The following is a 13,607-nucleotide window of genomic DNA, read 5'->3' on the forward strand; positions in this document are numbered from 1 at the left end:
CGACGTTCATGCTAATCGTAATGATCATGATGAAGGAGAATTAATTAACATCGTCTAATGTAATTTTCTATTTATATATTTGATTTTGCTAGATTCATTTACACAAACCAATACTACATTTGTATTTAGAATAAAACATTGAAACTAAATAGAGTGTACACAAACCAATTATATGTGATTGGTTATTATATGATTGGTTTGTGTGATTGGTTTACTGATTGCATTATTGAAAACATGCATATATTGGATGAAAGCTTTGAAAATGGAACTTATGGCAGTTCATCTTAAATTGTTGCAGGTACTCTTCCTTCTTCCTAGCAGCTAGTGCCTCAATCATCTTCTTGTTAGCTCGAGACATTGACCTTGCTGTCCATACTGCTTTTGCAATCAGGTTACTCAACACAAATCTTATTGACATATTGTTCTTTGATTTTCCATAGATTAAATGTGTAAACATAGATTACATTCTTATCCAAACTTTGGTTTTTAGTTTTTGGTCGGAGCAAGGTAATTGAAATTGCTTAAAATAGACTCAAAGATGAAGTACCTTCAATAATTTAACACAAATTAAATGCATCTCTAAATAAGCTATAGGATGCAAAGAAGGAAAATGAAGATATGAGAATCAAACATGCATCTCTAATCTACTAAGTTCTTGCTAACCAGGTAGTCTTCTTATGGTTTTTATTTTTCAAAATAAGCAAAAGACAAAACCATGTAAGCATTGCACTTATATAAAACGATGGAAGCCATTTTAACAACCATTAAATGTTTATAAATTATAATAGTGAACAACAAGATACATAAAATCCTACAACAATGATGACAATTACTAACTTGCAAACAAAATAACAATTCACTTGAATAAAATGAATTACCCGAGCAGCTCCTTTCTTGTGAATTTGGTAGGTAGGCCCATCTTTATATTCACCATACCAATAGTATGTTCTTGATCTTTTATCATATATAATGCCCCTTCCATGGGGGCAACCATAATTTAACAAACTAAATATCCATTCAGAAAGCCTTGTGTACATGTCAAATGACAGCAACTTCAATTTTTTGGTGAACACTCTAACAAGAGGCCTTAGGCCATAACACTAAAATTCCCGAAAGGGTACATTTTGGAAAGCATCATAGAGTCTAGGTACCTTTTCTTCTTATCTGCAGGAATGATGGATTCCTGCAACAATTTCTGAGCAAATGAGAAATTTTATGCTTATTATAAATAAAATGTGTGTATGAGAAGATGAAATTAGAACAAATATCTCACCTTTGTATATGTTTTAGGGAACAAATCTTTAAGAGAGTCAAGGCTTTCATCCCACCTTGATTGTGTCACATAGATTGTAGTATCCTTTTCAAAACCAATCTTCCTCAAAAAACACTGCAACCTCTTGTGCATTGAAGCAACTCTCCTCTTTTTCACTATCCCTTCCTTGACAACCCTTCTTATCCAACATCTCAACCCTCAGATCCATAACTATAAATTGGCCATCTGACTTTCGACTTAAAGTCCTAAGTCTTTCAACCATTGAGTCAACAAGGTCATGCGTTCTTGCTGCAACTCTAAGCTTCCATACATTGCTAAGCATGCAACAGAATCAACATCACTTTTTTCACCTACTTTTCTCATGTTTATTGAAGGGAAATAAGTAGCAAGCCTGACACTCCCCTTAGGAACCTTCACGGTGGCAATTTTATATGTTCATACATGAGAAGGAAGATCCTTTAACACTCTGACCACTTCTTCCATTCTTTTCATGAACACATCGACATCGTAAATGTCCTCAAAGTTCATGAGACATAACTATATTAGGTACATGCAAGTGCATCTGTAAACACAATAAATTAGACTGATTTCAAATTAAGTTCAATTGTCAGCTATTTAACAATGTCATCAGAATATAGCATTTTCAAAGTAAACTACATCCAAAACAAGCTTGCAATACTAACAAAGCATAAAAGTGTTTTCCATTTTTTTAAAGCAGAGAACGTGAGTCATTTTCCCAGTTTTTAACTTCAAACTTGGCTGGCCTTTTCTAGCCTCATCTTGGAGTGGTGTCTGTTAGATGGAGGGTTGGGAGGACACATATATTAAGAAGCAAAGCTTCTAAAGGTACAGATTATAGAAAATAGAAACTGAAACCACCCACCCATGACAATTACTTTTGTTTCTAAAGCAATGCCAGGAATTTAGAGAAAAATGAATTGGAATACACTGGCATTATATATCAAACAGAAGGAGAAAAAAGATCTTATACACTTTTGACATCATTGACGTAGCCATCATGATCTTACGAGAACTCAAATTATGGATAGAAAACAAGTAGCTCTCAAATACCTATGTGAATATAGTACAATATAGCAATGTGAGTCAAGTAGATAGCAAGGGAAGCCTATTTATACTCCTAATTCCAATTAAGGTTTAGATAACTATAATATCCCAGATACACTTGTCTTGTTTCAATTGAGTTCCTTCAAGTTCAATTGAATCACAAATGTATAATTAATGTTTTAATTTCATGGGATTAAGGTTAATTTGGCTGGTTCTTCCTCTCAAACATAAATGAATGTCTAAGTCGACCAAACCGATTCATCTTATGATGTCCTCTTCATCAAAAACCTTATACTATTGATTAAATTCAGAAGAAGCAAAGAAAGCAATAATGAAAAAATTCTCTCTAGACCAACCGTAATCCTTAATTTGCATCTATGAGTTTCCTCTGTTTGGATCCTTTTCTTTTTACTCACTTTACACGAGTTATTTAAATCAACTTTTCGTGCTTATTTATTTTTATTTAATAAAAGTGTTTACTGCATGTTTAAGTTAATTTGATACTTAAAATATGAGGAAATGTTGTCTAAACATTGCACTAAATTACACTCTCCTTCTTTGAAAGATGTAAGAATTACATTGTGTTGAGATATACAATTTAATCCTTATAAATTAACACCACTCTTCTTTGCCAACTAAATGATAACATGACCTTACTGTATTTAACCAAAATAAGCTTAAATGATAACATGACCTTACTGTATTTTTATTTTTATTTCAACAGCCTTAATTAGACCTTATTACTTTTAATCCAATTATAAAATCCTACTAATGGTCAATAAAATGGACTTTGGGTTGAAAAATTATTATGGTGAGACGTTGTTATGTGAAAATAGCATTAACATAGGTGTTAAGGTTTAATTAGTTCCTTTTAAAAAAACATTAATTAGTTGTTACAGAAAATTTTAGGCAAAATTGGGCCTTTAGACTACTTGACCCCTAACATCATGCATCTTGTTATTTAAAGAATTGATATGTTCTTTCTATGTCATTTCATTATAGCGAGGAGCATTTTGTTGTGCATATTTGTAGTTTTTAACAATAATCTAGATTTAGGGACCACATTGGAAACATTTTTAAAACTATAGGACCTATTTGTAGTTTTTAACCTATAAGAACTCATTTAAAAATTACTGAAAAAGTATAGGGACTTTTCAGATTAGAAAAATATCATTAACAAATGTATCCTTCTGCTCTTGCTACATCCAAAGTGAAAAAAGAATTCTCAGCTCCAGAATCATTAAGAGAGCTTCACAACACATACATTGAGCTAATTAAAGAACAAAAGGATACCAGAGTCAATGGTTGCAATGTCATTTGAGCATATACTTCATCCGTTTCAACATCTGCCTGAAAATTAACACATACTCCAGTTCACTGAGTTTACTGTAAATGTAGGCAATCATACCTCATACATAACAAAAAGGAAAAAGATAGTATACCCACATGCATTGTGACATTATGAAGTTGGCAAATCAACTGGGGTGGCAAGCTAGGGTAATTGGGAATGTGTCCATCAATTTCTCTGTTAGTTGTGGCAGCAACCTGGAATCAACATTCAACATCATATGCATCTCAATTTCCATTTACAGAGAATCTATTGAATTGGTTTCAACATCAAGTTTGTAAGAAACCATCCAGTATCTTCTGTATTATGCAAATTGACACAATATAGAGTAGAGTAAGTAGTTAAAAAAACAAAAAACCTGCTCACTATGACCCTGAGGGAAGTAAACCACACGAGTCCCTGAAGTTGGTAGGGACACTAGGGGGCCCGTGCATGCATGCCATAGCTCAGAATTCAGACACTTCTTCTCCTCTCCTAACCATCATTGCTCACACATCAATCAAATTATCAAAAAGAGAAAATGAAAACAAAAAACTCACAAGCATGTCCAAGCAACACAAAAGGGGGTATGAAAGGGACACCTTACATTTATATACAATTATGACAAGAAGCCATACTTAAGAGCACAGAATGTTAGCTCAATTTAACAAAAAAATATTAATAAAAAGACAAAAGGAGAGAATTGGAATAGAATGGATACCTTCATGTCCCTGCTGCCCCAACCCTGATGTTGAAAGCTTCATATAATCAAGCTTTACCTTCTTTTGTTTTTCTCCTTTACACAAAGAGACACTAGTACTTATATTAACCAATCACATAAAAACATGAAACCCTAGCTCAAACCAGCCACTACCCTCAATTTGCTTCAAGCCATTGCACAAGCATTTCCCAACATTCTCCTCCTCCATGATGATGCCAATGCATTCACTCCATAGTCCACACCCCCCACAAAATAAAAAAAAACCTTAAAAAAAATCAAACACCACCCAAATCCAAAAACCTCAACAGCCCAACAAATTCACACCCACCTTAGAAACCCCAAAAACAAAACAATCCACCACACTTGCAGAAAATTTTAGGCAAAATTGGGCCTTTAGACTACTTGACCCCTAACATCATGCATCTTGTTATTTAAAGAATTGATATGTTCTTTCTTTGTCATTTCATTATAGCGAGGAGCATCTTGTTGTGCTTCATTACATGTTAAAGTAGATTAAGTATGGCTAAGTGGGATTGGTTTTCAATTTCAAATGAGATTAGGATATTCTTTGTTTCCTTTTTGCCTTGTAAAATTTTAGGGGTGAGAAAATGTTACTCTAATTTAAGGGAGAGTGTCTTAAGGTTTAAAAAAGCTTATGTTTATCTCATTCTAAGAAAATGAGTGGAAATTTAACCTATGATATATTATATATGAGATTTTATTTGTTTATCTAGAATAGGCATACAAAATTAGTTTATGAAATTATAAACATTGATCACATTTTATTTAAAGAATTGTTGATGTCGATATTTGTCTGTAATCGAAATTTACATTTTCATGATGTATACAGGATCATGGCTTCTTCATTTGCCTCGCCTCCTCCTCCCCCTCCTTCAGACGCATCAGCTTCACCATCTTCCGTGAAGTGGACACGCAAAGCCTCACGTCTACAATCCTTGTCTACCAGACCACCTGGTGCTGACAGACCAGTGGTCCATGTTGATCCTACTATCGGCAAGGCCGACGGTCCCCACAGGAAGAAATTAAGAACATATTTGGGGATTGTGGCGTGTGATAAGGTGGACATCACGTACAAGAACTGGAAGGAGGTCCCTACTGCTCAGAAGGACTTGATTTAGGAGGATATTTAGGCATTTTTATTTTCTTATTTGATGTTGTTTAATTAATAGCCAAAAATTACATTATTGTAACAATAAATAAGCTTATTTGTTATTCTCAGGCGGAATTTGAAATCCTAGAGGCTTCTGATAGTAGGACGAAAAGGAAGTTACTTCAGACTGTGGGCGAGAGATGGAGGAAATTTAAATCAGACCTCACGAGGAAATGGGCCCTTGCAGCCGATCACGACGGTGTGGACGACACTATTTGTGAGAAATACGACATAAGCAAGGAAAAATGGGTCCAGTTTTGCCAGACTCGCAGAGACCCTTCTTGGGAGGTATGTTCCTTGCCATTTAAGTTGTTTTTAAAAAAACATTAACTTGTTATATTCATTCTAGCAATTTGAAACATTATTGTTTTATTTTTGCAGGATGTGCGCAAAAAGGCACAGGCCATCCAGAAACAGAATACTACCCCCATGTTTTGTCTCGTGGGGGTTATGAATATTTGGAGCAGAAGCTCCTGGCTGAGAAGACAAAGAAGAAGCTGGAGGAAGCTGCACAGTCAGGAAGCGTTGATGGCGTCATCGATCCTCCATCCCCGGTCAGATGCCACGTGAAGTGGAAGATGGCCGGCACAAAGAAAACAGGGGAGATGACGACTGAGACCGCAAAGGAAATCGCTAAGAAGATCGTAAGTCATTTTCAACTAACCATTAGAATTATATTTCAATATTTTGTGAATGTCATGTACAATTGTGTGTTTTCTGTGCAGGATTCCTTTGAGGAGCAGGCGACACAGGGATCCTTCGTCCCCCATGGACGTCAGGATGTTCTCACCGCTGCTATTGGATGTCCAGAGCAAAACTGATGTTAAGGTTCATCATGCATACACTTATTTTGCTATAGTTCTTTGTGTATAACATCGGGTATTAAGAAAATCGATGTTATCATTTGTATGTTAACATTGATTTTGGAAAACCGATGTTAACAATAATACATTCAACATCGGTGCTTTCAACATAGGTTTTATAACCGATGTAGAATGCCGTAAATAACCGATGTTGAAAGTGTATTTTCTAATAGTGAATGAGATAATCAGTACAACGAAAGTGTCATCATTGAAGGGTGGGCAATCCATACATCAGAACTACACAAAATTTTAGTTTATGTGGCACCATGAAACAGACCAACTGTATTCCAGCCCACAATAGATAGCCAAAAAATATATAAGAACCTATGCTAATTAAGTAATGTAGAAAGCCATATGTAATAAAAGGAATAAGAGAAAGATATATTATGTAAATGATAATAATGTAATGAGTAACAAGAAAACACTACAAACTCAAGCAGTAAAGAAAAAAAAAGAATATTCTAAAGAAAAAGGAAAAGACCTTGTTATCAATATAGCCCATAACACCAACACCAACAGTTGACACCTTCAAATTCTGAATATGTTTACGCAAGCAACAAAGTTGCAAACTTTTACGCAAGCAACCCTGTACATATTTATTTACACCCTGTTACAACCATAGACAATTAGGCAAACACCAACTGATAATACTTACCATTATCCTTTTGTTCATTTTAAACGAGGCATGTTTACTACTGCAAACATTTCAACATACTTTCATCCCTTCTCAACAGTCACAAACTCATAACAAGGATTCACTGCATAGCTAGTTCCTATCTTCACTGGTTAATTCATAACCACACATAAATTCAATACGAAAATCAAACCTCTTTTTTCAACCCTCCCCCCAAATTCACATTTGAAAACAAAACAAGTTATATATCAACTTATATAGCGGTTGAATTTCTCCACAGCGCTTTCAGCTTCTTCAACAGTACTCATCGTCACAAACCTAAACCCGCGACTTTGGTCAGTTTTCCTATTATAAATAACCTAAAATAACAAAAAAGAAAGAACCACACCACACGCTCATTTCAAGTTTTCAACCCCAACACAATAACATAACATTAATTCAAATTAAAACACGAGAAGGTAAAAAGCCTCTCTCTCTTTGTTTCTGACCTCAGCGATTTCAACGGTTCCGACTTGTTCGAAAAGCATGGCCAATTTCTGGTTATCAACGTCATAAGGCAAGTTCCCAACGAAGAGCTTGGCCTCTTTCTGGTGGTTCAACAAAGCTATCTTCGCCGGCGTCTTCGCTGTTGGGTTTCACCGAGGCTCTGTTCTTCTTCTTGTTGGGCCCAATCAGAAGTTTAGGCCCCAAAAGTTACAAGGGGAGAACCGCGAGTTCGTGCGGTGAGGGAGGAGTTGAGGCATGAAAATTGGAGTGTGAGGGGGATGTAAAGAGAGAGGGTTTGGATTTGGTGTGGAAGAGTGAGGAGGGAGAAGAGAGGAGGCAAGACTCGGCCATAGTGATGAAAGTGATAGACGTACATTTACGAACAGGACTGAGTGAGGGAGTGAGTGAGTGAAGGGTTTAAAACAAGGTTGAAGATAAGAGTGTGGACAAGACCAATACACATTCAATTGAGGTAACGATTGTGTTTTAATAAAACCCGTCATAATTTTTATGACCACCACACGTTCTAAGGCAGTTTTCAATAACCGTCTTAGAATGTATGTCATACAAGAGTAACATAATTACAAAAATATTATCGGTTCATTTTCTAAGACGGTTCCAAAAGAATCGTCATAGAATGATTGTCGTAAAAATACACGATTACATATTTGTAGGAGAATATTTTGTGACTTTTGTTATTCCTCCACTTAGCTCATGGATTAGATGCCATGACATTGATGGAGTATTTTGAAAGTGCGGGGTTGTGTTGTATATTTCACTTTGGAGATTTAGTATATTTGGTTATGATACATATGACTAATATTATGTATGTACTTTATCGACCCTTTTAGATAAACAAACTTCATATATTTTTTATATGATTGGGTTGACTTTTACTTATTATATGTCATATTCATTTTATTAAATGTAAAGACATAACAATAAAGAGAATGATGGTAACTAGACTGACACCCCAGTCACTATTGATCATTAATTTGCCATATTTAGTTAATTACATAAAATGATTTATATAAATATTTTACATATTAATTTATGTAATTATATTGATTTATATAATTAAAATAAAAAATTATATATTAATTAAAGTTTCATAAATTAAATAAAAATATGTAAAATATTCAAAATAAAAATAATTTGTATATTAAAGATAATTTTAATTGATATATAAATTATTTTTTAATTAAATTTATATTAATACGTAAAATAAATTTGAATAGTTAAAATACGTAAGTTATCCACCAAAAAACTTTATGCAATTATAATATGTTAATTATTAAAAAAATTGTATAAATAAAATGAAAAAAATTAATTTATTTAATATATAAATTATGCTTATTCTAATTATATAAATCATTATAATTACATAAACTAATATGTAAAATAATTGATGTAAATGATTTAAATACTAATTTACGCAATTAAATTAATTTTTCTAATTAGAATAAAATAAGAAAAAAATAATAACTCGTATAGTAATCATATATAACAAAAGTTGTTTACAATATTAACTTAAGAAATTATGAAACTTAGTGGTTCATTATCTTGATTTTGTGTAAGAACTGGGTATCATAGGAGAACCAAAATACATTTTAGCCTTATGTTTATTATTGTCTTGGACTTGATTATCAATACATGGATTATGAAATCAAAGTGATCATATACGCATTGCTTTAGTTTTGAATGGAATGGATGAATACGTATAATTAACAATTAAATAAATTAAATTTCGTTGAAAAAGTATACTCGTATTCATGCTTTTAATAAAAAGAATAATATATAATAATAAGATAGAAGGAGAAATTAAATTGACTTGTGAAAATTCAATGATGAAAAATAAAAAAATTCACTACAAAAACAGAAAAACATGAAAACCTGGGTTATTAACAGATGTAATCATGGTATTACTTTACTACTATAATCCAAAAATATGAAAAATCTTGTTGACTACCATATTCCCAGATCCTGAAGTTTCATATGATCTTCCAAGTCATTCTCAGCCCAAAAATTCAACGTCTTAAAAATCCTCACAGCTCTCTCATTGATCTCTCTCCTTCTTGTCATGGCTCTGCATCCATCACATTTATCAACCCTTTCAGCAAAGATGTTGCCTCTATCTTCGTTGTTGTTGGCTTATCCGAGCCATCAAAATTTTCTGTAGCCCCTCGACACAAATTGACACAATTTCTGGGTTTGGATGGGTCAAGAGTTCACTTAGAGGCTTAGCGCAACCTTGATCCGCCAGGTCCCTACAATAATGTTCATCATACATACCTAATTAAGTTTCATCGATTGGAACATACTGCAGAGGAATCAAACATTATAATTAAATAATTTTATTAATAAACCAGGAGTAACACAACATGCATTTTCTTTTCGAGCCATATATACTATATATATGCTGCCTTTTCTTTGTTTTTTCCACTAATAAAAGTACATATCAGAACGATGAAAAATTATGATAAAGGAAAATAAAATGTAATAGTGAACCATATATACATGATTTGGTCAGCAGATCCTCTTCTAGTGGCATTGGTGATGGCCCAGACCACCTCTTTCTTGATATCAAAATCAGAGTCAGCATGATGATGACAAAAAAACCCAACAAGAATAGGAAAAATTTCGGCATCAATCACTGCCTGCGACAATAATCCCAATAATTCTTTATAAGGTTTCTCTTGTTTTATGTAAACATTAAGTTGTATGGCAACTTGCAAGCGAAATAAAATGACAGTTTAAATTTCAAATTCCCTTGCATATGATACCTAAAATCAAGATTGTACTCTTTTCCTTACCTGTATTTGAGTTCTATTACCAGCTGTGATATTTGAGATTGCCCAACAAGCTTTTCTGAAGATGATTTCATTTCGTTCTCGCGTGAGAAAAAGAAGTAGACGAACAGGTGGGAGAAATTGGTTATCAATTACATGCTGGAAATACATAATAGTTCATTTAGGCTCCTAGCTAGATACATAGTTATTCCTTGCCCACATAATTTAAAAATCATGGCAAAATGCTTTCCGTACCTGAGTCTGAGCATCATTACCAGCAGCGATGTTTCCCAAAGTCTGAAGTGCAAGTAAACTAACTGAATCTGATGAATACCTGCTAAAATGAAAAATTAATCATCCCAAATTGTCCAAAAAAATAGAAAAAGAAAATGGAGTACATGATTCTTCCTGAAAATGAAAGACACAAAAAAGATACTATAGGCATCAAATAAATTCAATGAGAGGGCATACAGCAAAAGCTCCACTAGTTTTGGGCAAACTTCTGCTTCGATAATAGCCTGAGTTGCGCCAGCTGAGACATTTGAAAGGAAATAAAGAGCACTGCATGCATTTAATAAAACTTCTTCGTTGTCCATGTCGATGAGTGTCTTAAGGACAGGCATGAGAGGCTCTACCTGACAAAGATCAATCAAGCCCATTTATCACTAACAGTATGCATATTATGGAGCAGAAAAGATTGTTGAAGATTAATCTAGAAAAGTGTAGATCTATAATTTGTGATCAATTATCTAGAGAGTTCTACACCTATGGAGATGTTGTAGTGTGTTGAAATTTCTTGATGGATGTAGAAAAATATCTTATAGAAATACTTAGAACATTATAGAGATAGATGGTAGATGATGATGAGTCTAGAAGACTCTAGGACTAAGTAATATAAAAGTATGTAGAAATCATCTATATAAAGGCATAAGTTGTAGCAAGTCAGGGAATGTAAATTAAGAAGCTAATAAACACAATTCAAATTAAGGTGTCAATTTTTTGAAAATTCATCCTCTTCCTACTCCTATCATTTATATCATACGTCATTTCTACCATATCCTTCCATAAAAAAAAGACATAACCACGTCTCATATCCTAATAAAGATAACAACAATGAATAAGCAAATTAACTAAATTTATATGTTGACTATAGTCTCAGAAACTAGATTTTATGAAATCTCCCCAACCTGTTTAAATTGTACGTGAGGCTTTCCACGGACCAAATTAGATAAAGTCCATGTAGTAGTCAACAACATAGACATTGTTGGAAGTGGTGGACCCAACAGAGATATTAACGGTAGAAGAACACCTTCCTCAAGAACAAGATCCCTATATTTTGGGGATTCACCAGCAATGTTACTTATAGCCCATACTACCTGTAAAAGACATGGGAAACCAAAATTGAGAGCAAGCAAGCACTACTAAAAAACTTATTTATTACGATGCACATTCTAAGACGGTTATGAGAAATTATCTTAAAATGTGACGCAATGACAATTCTATAATTAGAGGAAACAAAAATTAAGATAATTTTAAGTAAAATCATCGTAATCAGAGTAAAAACATTGAGTAGAAAATAGTTAGTTATTAATTCAACAAATTAAAATGCTTCATACACAAGAGAAATTATATGAAAAAAGAAAATAATAAGACTTAGGAAAACAGATAAAATATGAGTCATTATAACAAAGGAAATTTAACAATTTTTCTTTTTATTATCATGTTACTCTACTTACAAAATATCCACAAATTTTGTTAATGATTAATTTCTATTAAGAACTAATCATCAAAGAGTCTCCCCTTCTGACCATCATGTTTTTCAATCTCAAATCCAAAATCTTGCTTTCAAAGATCGAGTTCAGTACTAGCAGACCAACTATTCTTGTTGGTAAGCGAACAATTTAAAATGCAATTAGAGAAGGGGAGTGAGGAAGAGTTGACCTGTTCTATGACGTCCTCATTGTTGCTAAGGATGAGAAGTTTCACCAACAAGGGAACTGCGCCATGTTCAACGACAACTCTTGTGTGATGGGATTTTCCGCTAGCAATATTGGTTAACGACCATACAGCTTCAAACTGCACAAGGAGGGAAAATAAAAATTATTGTGTGAGTAAGGTCAAAACTCAACCAAAACCTCCACGTTTACTTTAGGTATCAGAAAGATGAGGGGAATGCAATGCATACCTGCAAGTCGGGTTTATCATACATATCCAAGAATTGCACAAAGCGAGGGACAACTTCTGCCTCAATCACCTCATCAATTGGACGAGGGGGCTCTTAACCCAGTGAATGTTAAAAATTAGTGTCCAACTAACTATTTACATGAATTGAAAATAAAAATAAAATATGAATTGATGATATATGGTACCTATAGATCCTAACAGATTTGTAAAGTGCATCATTGCGTCCATTTGTTCGTCAGGGCACTCAGACCATATACGTTGCTTCATCTCGGGAATAGCTTCCAAAAGCTGATAAACAAGATTCAAAGGCAGAAAAACGTTACTAAATAAAAAAAGGTAAGAAAGAAAAAAGAAGTTGTGGCTGAAAAGATGCATGCATACCTTTTCTTTGGAAGGGATTTCTGAAGACAATTCTTCTCTTCTTCCTTTCTTGAGGGGGGTGTCATCGACGAGATTGATTTCACTGTCATAGCTTTTCTTCCTCTTCTCAGAACCAGAACCAGAATCAGAACCAGAACCAGAACCAGAACCAGGTTGCAGTGACATTCTTCTTCACTTCTTGTTTTGACAGCTTTTTCTTTGAAGAAACTAACAGTGAGGTGAGAGACACAGAGAGTGAATGAGTTCAATCATTCAATGTGCAACCATCCCAACTGAAAACTGAATATCTTTTGTTTATTCAAACCAATGCAAGCGGGCGCTACTATATACGTGTCTTTTGCTTCCAATACTGATTCTTTATTAACTAAGAAAAATGTATGCACGAGGAATGGAAATGAAGATTAAAGAGTTTTCAAATTTAATGAGTAAGGTATTAAATAAAGAAAAAATCAATATTCTTTTTTTAAATATTATCAAAACCGTTATATTAAATATTCAGCAAAAAATAAAACCCTTTCTCTAAGGAAAAGCCAAAAACCCCTTATATAAATGAAATTCGGGTATGAAACTTTACAAGGGAATTTTAAACTTTAAACTATGATATTTTATTTAAAAATAAATAAAATATTTAAATTAATCATTAGCCCTATGAATCCTATGATTGATGTGAGGAGAGAAAAATGAAAATGAAAGTGAATAAATAAGAAAAGAAA

At 33.5% G+C, this 13,607-nt stretch overlaps 1 protein-coding gene, 1 non-coding gene and 2 pseudogenes across 2 annotated transcripts; all 4 read right to left on the reverse strand.

Moving 5' to 3' along the window:
- Nucleotides 1-1,087: 1,087 nt before the first annotated feature.
- Nucleotides 1,088-1,636, reverse strand: LOC102662541 (protein MANNAN SYNTHESIS-RELATED 2-like; annotated as a pseudogene).
- A 2,006-nt stretch (nucleotides 1,637-3,642) lies between these two features.
- LOC100819635 (uncharacterized) lies at nucleotides 3,643-4,732 on the reverse strand. Its single transcript, XR_005889779.1, has 3 exons — nucleotides 4,045-4,732; nucleotides 3,785-3,883; nucleotides 3,643-3,688 (listed from the first exon to the last, which is right to left on the reverse strand). It is a non-coding gene; the product is annotated as an uncharacterized protein (transcript).
- A 1,967-nt stretch (nucleotides 4,733-6,699) lies between these two features.
- On the reverse strand, nucleotides 6,700-9,622 carry LOC100820169 (RNA-binding protein CP31B, chloroplastic-like; annotated as a pseudogene).
- On the reverse strand, nucleotides 9,281-13,059 carry LOC100775604 (importin subunit alpha-1a). The gene is made up of 10 exons (XM_041011777.1): nucleotides 12,895-13,059; nucleotides 12,699-12,801; nucleotides 12,515-12,606; nucleotides 12,271-12,405; nucleotides 11,532-11,705; nucleotides 10,801-10,964; nucleotides 10,585-10,663; nucleotides 10,354-10,488; nucleotides 10,058-10,197; nucleotides 9,281-9,807 (listed from the first exon to the last, which is right to left on the reverse strand). The coding sequence occupies exons 1-10, from the start codon at nucleotides 13,057-13,059 to the stop codon at nucleotides 9,672-9,674; spliced, it is 1,323 nt and encodes a 440-aa protein (XP_040867711.1). The 3' UTR covers nucleotides 9,281-9,671.
- Nucleotides 13,060-13,607: the final 548 nt, after the last annotated feature.

The sequence above is a fragment of the Glycine max genome, chromosome 18 (genome assembly GCF_000004515.6).
Source record: "Glycine max cultivar Williams 82 chromosome 18, Glycine_max_v4.0, whole genome shotgun sequence".
NCBI classification, from domain to species: Eukaryota; Viridiplantae; Streptophyta; class Magnoliopsida; order Fabales; family Fabaceae; genus Glycine; species Glycine max.

Coding starts and splice junctions, on each gene's coding strand:
- LOC100775604 (XM_041011777.1), bottom strand. CDS start 13,059: ATGTCACTGCAACCTGGTTCTGGTTCTGGTTCTGGTTCTGATTCTGGT. Junction 12,406..12,514: donor ATGATAAACCCGACTTGCAG/GTATGCATTGCA, acceptor CTCCTTGTGCAG/TTTGAAGCTGTATGGTCGTT. Junction 11,706..12,270: donor ATGAGGACGTCATAGAACAG/GTCAACTCTTCC, acceptor TGTCTTTTACAG/GTAGTATGGGCTATAAGTAA.